The sequence below is a fragment of the Chenopodium quinoa genome, unplaced genomic scaffold, assembly GCF_001683475.1.
Source record: "Chenopodium quinoa cultivar QQ74 unplaced genomic scaffold, ASM168347v1, whole genome shotgun sequence".
NCBI classification, from domain to species: Eukaryota; Viridiplantae; Streptophyta; class Magnoliopsida; order Caryophyllales; family Amaranthaceae; genus Chenopodium; species Chenopodium quinoa.
In genome coordinates this window covers 2,908,042-2,917,912 of record NW_018742684.1, presented here as the reverse complement: position 1 = coordinate 2,917,912, position 9,871 = coordinate 2,908,042, and the positions used below count along the sequence as shown (strand labels likewise).

At 37.0% G+C, this 9,871-nt stretch overlaps 1 protein-coding gene across 1 annotated transcript; it reads left to right on the top strand.

The window, feature by feature from the left end:
• Window positions 1-166: 166 nt before the first annotated feature.
• Window positions 167-2,475, top strand: LOC110722534 (transcription factor bHLH52-like). The gene is made up of 2 exons (XM_021901803.1): window positions 167-913; window positions 1,971-2,475. Exons 1-2 carry the CDS (start codon window positions 167-169, stop codon window positions 2,154-2,156), a joined length of 933 nt encoding a protein of 310 aa, XP_021757495.1. The 3' UTR covers window positions 2,157-2,475.
• Window positions 2,476-9,871: the final 7,396 nt, after the last annotated feature.

Below are 9,871 nucleotides of genomic sequence, written 5' to 3'. Positions count from 1 at the left end.
CTTCTCACTCTCTCTTTCTCTCTCCTCTTCCTCTCTTTCTCTCTCTAGCAGTTTATAGCAGTTACTCCTCTCATTCTCTCTTACTCAACTCTACTCTCTAGTCTTTGCTCAGTCTTTTCTTTCTCTCTTAAATCCCCTGTTTTTCCTCAGCTTAGACAACAAATCTATGGCTTTAGATTGGCAAAATCCTAACTACTTCCTTAACCAATCTTACCCTTTTCACCAATTTCATTTCCAAGATCCTAACAACATTCTTTCACCACCTACTGAAACAGAGCTCCTCTGTTTTGATCCTCTGCCTCCTTCGCTTTTCGACTTCGATGAACCCCTGTTTGATCCCATCCCTTTACAACAGCTTGATTTCAACTATGATTGCAACATTCATAACTGCAATAACAACTTCTCCCCATTCTCATATGTCGATTTCCAGCCTCCAGTGATCGTGCCGGCCGAGGAAATTCTCTCATTCGAGGATAATGATTATTACCCCTCTCAATTCACTACCCCTTTTTACAAGAAACAGAGGGTTTCAGCTCATCTCCCCTGTTTCAATGAATCCTACATTCCTGAAGCTCTCGCGGTGCCGGAGTATAGTGTTGATTATGTGAATGATAATTTCAACAATTCCCACAATTATGGTTACTGTTGCAATGGAAATGAGGGTGGAGCTAATTTTAATGAAGGGTGTGGGAGTAATGGAAATAAGGCGAAGGCGGTATCGGCTCAGAGTAAGGCAGCTAGAGAAAGGAGGAGGAAGATCACTGAGAAAACTCAGGAATTAGGGAAGTTGATTCCTGGAGGTAATAAGATGAATACTGCTGAAATGTTTCAAGCTGCTGCTAAATATGTCAAGTTTATGCAAGCTCAAATGGGAATTCTTCAGTCTATCAAAACATTACAACAGGTAATTTTCATTTGATTTGATTGTATATTACTCATTTTTATTATTTCAGCTCTTTTTTCTTCTGTTTTTTAGCTGATTTTTTTTTTTTTCTATTTCTATTAAAGAATCATGATTTAGTATATTAATTAGGATTTATTATTGCACTATTTTGTTGATATAAAAGCAATATCTAGAATTGCTCCTAGACAAGATTTAAAGGTCACAAACAAGTCGTTCGAATTGATTGGTATGAAGTGTTATGTTATGTTTTTTTCGGATTGAGTCAAGTTGAGTTCTCTTGATGTGTCACGTGTCAATTGAGCACCAACAATGATCGAGTCAAATATTGATTGCAAGAATACAATAATGAGAGTGACTCACTAATATACTTGTATATAATAGTCATGTTATCATATCTTATCAAAACATGTTGAATTGCTCCCCTATTTTTCCTTTCAAAAGTTGCTCTCTTGTAACAATTAATGAAACAAGATTTGTACTAACATGACAGTTTCTTTTGGAACATTATCGATTTAGTAGTTGATTTTGCAAACATTTGTTATCCTTATTTAATTTATTGTCTGTGTTTTTAAGAGATAGATTATTATTATCAGAGTTCTAAAATTGATTTTACATTTCAGCTTCTTTTTTTTTTTTTTTTTTTTTTTTTTTACTAACCTTGGTAGTGCTTTGATTGCTATAGCAGTTATTAGACAAGCTTGTGACCTAAATAAAAATTTGTTACTATCCATTATTTAGCTGTCAAAATTAAAACCACTATTTTAGGCATAATAATAGGAAAACAGTTATTATTTGACTAACTTTTTTTTTTAGGAAGACTAATTTATTTATTTAGTTATTTGTCACTTTTTTATTTTTTATTTTTTTAATTTATAGGCAAGTTACAATATGCTTTGTAAATATTTTGTGAACAACGCAATAGTCTAATCGATGTTGATGAATAGATATTAATGATCAAGATACGACCCCTAGTATGAGTTTATTGAATTTACATGTGTTTGCTGGTGTACACTATAAATCCGTAATCTGAATTGGAATATGTATTTGGATTTGTCAATTTTTGCAGGATAATGACAAAAAGGCCAATTTAAGCAACCTTCCAATTTTGTCATCAAGTATAGTTCAAGAGAAGCTATATGCAAAGGAGCAGTGTTTAGTTCCCTTGGAACTTCTTCCAATACTTGAAGAACATTGTGATGATTATGAGGCAGATCCATCAATTAAACAGCAAATCGAGGATCTTCTCCACTAACAATGTTGTTAATTATACGATGTTGTTTTAGAAGTCCAACATATGTTGCATATATGCCAATTCTAATTTTAGTCACTAATCACCTAATAGGCTAATATGTATTCTTTGCATATTGATTCCCTAGATTAGTTTTTGTTTATATGCTAATATTTTTTGTTGGTCATCGCACAGGGTGTGTTTTTACTACTCCATCAGTTATTTGTTTATTAATTAGGGTTGTTGTAGGTAAAACCGTTGAAATTAGGAATTGTTTTAGAATTTGTTATCATATATTTGTGGTTGTAGCCTTGTAGTTGTATTTGTTTAACTCGTATTAAATAAAATGGTAATTCAATTTTCTATTCTTTATATCATCTCATTTGATCTTGTGGTTGTACTTATATTTGATGTAAAAGAAAGACTAATTGTTGAGATCAGTAGCAATTACAGACTTACAGTTCATGTACATGTTTTATACTTTTTTAAAAAAAAATAAATAAATTTTTTTAAAAAAAATAAAGGGGGGAAAAAAGGTGGTATTGGCTGTCTAGCAAGAACAATGTAAACCACTACATGAAAATTGTATATTACTAATGTTAGTCATGAGTTTATTTTTACATGTAATAATCTTTCCAATGTTGATTAGCATAGTTATTTTTACCCCTAAATGCCATAACAAGTACTCTGTAAATATGTTATAAGTAAAATTTACGAACGAAGAGCAACAAATCAGGAGAAAGATGTTTAATAAGTGAAAATTTGGTGAATTTTTTTTTTTTTTTTTTTTTTTTTAGGAAAAGGTTGGACGAGCATATTATTATGTTAAATCAATTTCCGCCAAAGTAGTAATACTTTGAGGGAAAGGTCCCGTACAAATAAGTTCATCACACACTCCGGTATCCCATCTAGCAATACAATGGGCAACCGTATTACACGCTCGTCTAACATGAGAAAAACTACATGAATCAAAACACAAGTTGTCTAGTCTAACATCTTCGTAAATAAGCTGTATTGGAGTCCATCCAACCGTCTTGCCATGGATGCCTTGGATAGTATTCGCTGCGTCACTCTCAACTGCCAGATTGCGAAACCCAAATCTTCTAGCCAATGTGATCCCATACCTCACAGCCAACCCTTCTGCAATATCAGGAGATGTACAAGGAATTCGACGAGTTCCTGTTAATAAGACCACACCATTCTCATCCCTTAAAACAACACCAAGTCCCACTTGTCTTCCCCTACGCACATGAGCATCAACATTGACTTTTACCACCCCAACAGATGGTCTAATCCAAGCAGCAGCATTACTCACCACATTAGCCCTCTGCATTGCAGGCGCACATATAACGCGTCTTGCATACCCCCTATACTCATCCACCAGCCCAACAAAACCCGCAGCAACACGCATAGCACATGGTCTTTCATTGCAGAAAACATACTTGTTTCTGCAGAACCAGGCTGCCCACATCAGAGCCCCCATAGTGATCAAGTCCTTTGCATTCAATTTATGAGCAAGCCACCTCCACCTCTCCTTAAAAGAGTCAACAGGAGCCCCTTCTAACGGACTCACCAAATCACCATGTTTCCATATTTTCGTTGCAGCCTGATAGTGGAAAAGGGAGTGAATAATGGACTCAACACCATGCCCACATACCTGACACGTTGCTTCAAGAGTTACATGTCTATGTAGCAGCCTTTCTTTGACAGCCAAATTACCCATACAAGAGCTCCAAATGAAGTGTTTTAATTTCGGAGGGCAATCTAACTGCCAAATTCCTTTCCACAAGCTCGCGTCATCATTAGCAGCTTCACTCTCCAAATTAACATCCCCTTTACAGCGGGCCAACCAGTAGCAAGATCTAACGGAAAAAATTCCATTTTTTGTTCGAGACCAGTATAGCATATCAACAGGCATTCTGCTAGATAACGGAGTAGATAAAATTGCAGTACACACATTTGCAGGGAACATACTGCTTATCAAGTCTCTATTCCACTCCCCATTATATTCTGAAATCAGCTCGCTCACCATCATATCCATGTTGCTTGTAGTACTCGGGTTAGGAAAAATAACCTTCTGGTCATTAATGATCCACGGGTCTGACCAAACTTTTACATTGTGGCCATTGCCAACCCTCCATACCAGACCATCACGCAGCAGAGATTTGGCTCCCCAAATACTTCTCCATGAGAAGCTCGGATTATACCCCCTATTAGCATCCAAAACATTCGAATGCTTATAGTATCTAGCCTTTAAAGTGTGATGCAGCAACGTATTCTCATTCATTAGCAACCTCCAAGCCTGTGTTTGCCAATAAAGCCTGATTGAAACACTTTAAATCCCTAAACCCTATTCCCCCCATTGCCTTCGGAAGACACAACTTCTCCCAACTCTGCCAATGAAGTTTCTTCGTATCCTCCCTAGACCCCCACCAAAACCGACAAAAGAGGGTGTGAATTTCATCTAGAAGTCCATCCGGGATCCTAAAAACACTCATCATATATGTAGGAATGGCTTGAGCGACCGATTTGATAAGCACTTCCTTTCTCGGTCTAGATAGCAATTTCTCCTTCCACCCATTTAATTTCTTCCAGATCCGCTCCTTAAGGCACCCAAAGACAACTTTTTTTGATTTACCGATAACAGTTGGTAAACCCAGATATTTCTCATGTCTATCAACCTCCCTTACACCCAAAGTTTCAGTAATCTCCCTTCTCCGATCAACCGGAACACATTTGCTAAACGTTACCTCTGTCTTGTCAAAATTAACTTTCTGACCAGACGCCTTTTCATAACAACTGATTATATCAGCAACAATAGAGCACTCCTGCATAGTAGCTTTAGCAAATAGAAGGCTATCATCGGCAAAGAAAAGATGAGAAACCCTCGGAGCTCCATAACAGACCCTAGCTCCTTTTATTTTTTTATCCCTCGCAGCACGGGATAACAAAGATGAAAAAGCATCAGCACATAGTAAAAACAAGTACGGGGAAATTGGATCCCCTTGTCTGAGTCCTCTCGTCGGATGAACGTCACCTGCTATTACACCATTCACCTTAAAAGAAAATGAGACAATAGCAAGACATTCCATTATTTTACTAATCCAAGAGTCAAAAAACCCGAGCTTCAACATCACTTTCTCCAAAAAAATCCATTCGACTATGTCATAAGCTTTACTCATGTCAAGCTTCAGAGCAATTGATCCATCTCTCCCTTCACCCTTTTTTTTCATAGCATGAAAATTTTCAAAAGCAACCAATGCATTATCCGTAATAAGACGCCCCGGGACAAAAGCACTTTGATTAACTGACACAATATCATTCAACAAAGGTTTTATTTTGTTTGCTAGTGTCTTTGATATTATCTTATATAGCACATTACATCAGCTAATCGGTCTAAAATCTTTCATCTTTTTAGGCTCATCACATTTCGGAATAAGAACAATGCATGTTTTATTTATTTCTGACAAATCAACCCCACCTCTCCACCATTTTTTCACAAACAATATAATATCAGGGCCTACAATATGTTAAAATTTCTGAAAGAATAATGCATGCATACCGTCCGGACCGGGTGATTTGTTCGGATGCATTTGAAACAGGGCTATTTTTATCTCCTCATCACTTGGCTCGGCTTCCAGTCTAGCATTCGACACCTCCGATACTTTAGTCTCAAGACCCGCCAAAGCTTCATCGTAAAGTGATGGATTCTCCGTCTCGAATAAATCAGAGAAATAATCCGAGACAATGTCATGCAACTTCTCTTGTTCCTCCTGCCATACATCATGCTTATCATAGAGTCCATTAACATAATTCCTTTTTTTCCTCTGGTTCGCCTTTCTGTGAAAATAGGACGTATTTTGGCCACCATCCCGTAAATCATTAGCCCTTGATCTTGCAAACCAGTAAGACTCTTCTAGTCGCCTCAGTTCATCAAGTTCAGCAGATAAACCGACACATTTATGCATAGTTTGAGTATCCATCCTGCCAGATTGAGCCTCCCCAAGTTCAGCTTCAACTTTGCGAATTTTCTTCTTTAGCGAGCCAAAAGTAGTATCTGCCCACTTCGTTAGGTCCCTGGAACAATTCAATATGCGCATATGAGGATCAACCCCAACCTCTTTCCTCCACGCATTTGCAACAACCTCACTACACTCCTCCCTTGATAACCACATGGCCTCGAAACGAAAGAGTTTTCCCTTCTTTCCCCTTTCAAAGTAGTTTCCAGCTTCTAACAGGATGGGCGCATGATCAGAGTTCTGGAAAGGTAGGTGCTTCACCTTAAAAGTTGGCATCAAGTTACACCATCCGTCCTCAGCTAAGAATCTATCGAGTCTTTCGCAAATTATTGTTTCAAGCGTATTACCTCTCTGCCAAGTAAATTTATACCCCGAATAGCCCAAATCCCGAAGACAACATTGATCAATTGCCTCCCTAAAACCGTCCTTGCAACGTTCACTACGAGTAGCACCCCCCTCCTTTTCATTATTACTAACAATTTCGTTGAAGTCACCAAACATCAAACACGGCGATGACCCCAAAGAGTGTAAATTCACCATCATCTCCCATGTTCTAAATTTATTCTCCCTTTCCGGCCACCCGTATATGCCTAGAGCCCTCCACAAGACAGTGCCCTCCCCATTAAGAATATTAGCTGCAACATGATGTTTAGAGAATGAGATCAAACTGACATTAATGTCACGCCACCAAAACCCCATGCCACCCGACCTCCCATCACTACTCAAGCAAATTCCATTCTCAAAACCACATCGAGTTTTAATTCTCTCCAAAATACTGCTATGTACTTTTGTCTCTGAAAGGAAGACAATGTTTGGCCTCTCTTTCCAACAAATGTCGCAGAGAGTTCTAACCGTCCATGGGTTGCCAAGCCCATAACGTTCCAGCTTAAGGTTTTCATTGTTTTTCGAGGGCTTGGTTCGACCCAAGACCCTCTACTTGAGAAAAGTTCAGACCAGCGCTGCTTTGTTTCACACCTTTAATTTTCTTCACCTCCTTCTCACCTTCCCCTCCTGCATCACAGCCAATAGAAGAGTCGAGGCATCTTTTCAGATTACCACTCCCCCTCCCTACCAGATTACCTGATACATGATCCATTTTATCCTTCATAATAATATCATTCCTCCTAGCAATTCTCTTCCAACCCCTCTCCCCCTTTTGTGTTTCAGATCCCACATCATGCACTAATACACCCTCATTATCTCCTATTAAATTACTAGTAATTTCCCCCCTGATAAAATCAACATTGTTATCATTATGGTCCCTTACTTCTTCCACTCTACACATACCCCTCTTATCTACCCCATCTTGGTTCACCTCCCTTACACCACGCGCCTCATTCGACTGCCAGCCAACCGACTCAACACCACCCTCATCATCAGAACACATGTTCTTGTCATTCTCATTCACTACCGACTTTGGTCTGTAAACTAATTTGTTGGAGTTTTCATCCAACATCACTGTTAATTGAACTTCCCTCCTCTTAGGGGGAGACCCCTTTCCACTAGGACTTGGCGTAGCAAATTTGAGTTTACGTGCCACTCCTACAGGCCCCAACTTCACAGCTCTAGGATCATTATTCATTATAGTGCAAAGAAGATCCTCTGTTGCCACTTCTTAATTTCTCCACAAACTTTTTCTCCATCTCCAGAGCACTAGCAGCATTTTTTGATGTTTTTAGAGGAGACGACCTCAGCCACGGCCCATATTGATACACTACCTCCTCCCCACTATCCCCATCTTCCTCCTTTTTAACGCATTCTCTGTCAGTATGATCAAGCACTCCACAATAAAAACAAAAATCGGCCAGGCGTTCATATTTGATATCAACCCATTTGGGCTTTGCAACCACAACTGATACAAACAAACCACGCCGTAAAGGCTTACTCACATCCACCATTGCCTTAATTCTCAGAAACTCTCCCCACATGAGAGGATTCGACTCATCCATACCAACAAAGCCACCCAGAGCATCACCAATCTCACGCAGTACGTTACAGTTCCTTTTGTTAAACGACACATCGAAAAGGCGAACCCACATAGGCGTACGATCGAACACTACTTCAGAAGGTTGTTCATCCCCCTGTAGTTCTTTCAATAGAAGCAATTTCCCATCAAAAGACCAAGGCATACCATCCAAGATTCTGTTTTTATCCTCATCAGTCACGAATTGAAATATGAATAGGTTTTTGTCAATTGTTCGTATAACCATGTTATCCTCTAATCTCCACACATTCGTAAGGGTTTTCTTCATTGCTTCTATGTTAAAAGGTTTCACTGTAAGAAGTTTTCCCACCAGAGCCAATTGAATATGAGTACTTGACTCGACATCGTCTTCTACATCCAGCGATTCCCCAATTATTGAGTTTTCTGCTTCTGTTAATTGGAATTTCTCCCAATCTTATATCAAATCATCCGCCATCCAAATCACCACTCTCAGAGAACCAAGATCAATGAAAAAAACTAGGAAAATTGAGCACAAAATCGAAGCGAGTACCACGAACCCTAAGCAAAGGACCACGAACCCTTGAAAATTTGGTGAATTGAATACACCCCAATGAATTTAATTTTATTTTCTTTGTTTTTATTAAAAAAAAAGGTACGGAGTATTGATTTTCATTTCTGATTTTGATAAAATATTATGGATATGGAGAAATACCATTTTCTATATTTAGCTGTCAATTACTCGATGATAAATTAAGTTTAAATACATGTAATTTTTTTTTTGTTTTTTTTTTGGTGTTTAGAGAGTCACAAGGGCGTGGGTGAGAATCAATTCCAGGATCTTTTGAAATTGGGAGGGAAGCTCTAACCACTTGAGCTATCCCTCACTTTTTTTTTTGTAAGAAAATCCTTCACTCTCAAATACATGTAATGGTCTGAGGATATTTTATTTTAATATATTGTGTTTTGATATTACCTTATATAAGTTTATCCTTTTTAAATTGCAAATACCTATTATGTAAGATATGATGTATATATAATAGTCTTTAGTTCAATAATATATACTCAGTATGTAATAATAAATATATTAGCCAAATAGGAAGGAAACTACGGTAATTTATTGAATATTTTCCACTAACATAATAATTAGCAAAGATTTTTTTAAAAAAAATAATGTATTTCAGTTCAATGTATATGTAATAATATATGTTAGCCAATTAGGAATTAAAGTAATTAATTGTAATGCATTGAATAATAATGATTTATAATAATAATTGACAAAGGGAAAAAAAAGAGAAAATATTGAAATAATATATTCTAGGTCAATGTATATGTGTAACAATATATTAGCCAAATAGGAAGGAAATTATTGTAATGTATTGAATAATTTATAGTTTTCTACTAATAAAATTGACAAAAAAAAAAAAAAAAAAAAAAAAAAAAAAAAAAAGAGGGAATAAACTTTGACAGAAAAATATTGAGGAGATCATATACACGCTGATGTATTTTATTGATATACAATACACTAGTAAATACGTAAGTTTATCGAAGATACTAGTAAATATGTGAGGTTATCATAGATACTAGCTAATCAATATTTTCCTATTTTTCCATATACATCCAATTGTATCTAGTATTTTGGTAGTTGTCCATGTTCAACTGCTCAAACAAGCTAAGCAAATCAAATTTGCTATTGTTTTCAATTACTTTGATAAATTTGTTACTTCGTTTGTAAGTAAGAAAAGTTAAATGAAACAAGTGGATGTAACAAATTTTCT

Bases quoted from the DNA above. Each gene is read 5' to 3' on its own strand.
- LOC110722534 (XM_021901803.1), top strand. From the start codon at position 167: ATGGCTTTAGATTGGCAAAATCCTAACTACTTCCTTAACCAATCTTAC. The intron at 914-1,970 runs ATTTGATTTGAT...CAATTTTTGCAG, and splicing joins CATTACAACAGGTAATTTTC to GATAATGACAAAAAGGCCAA.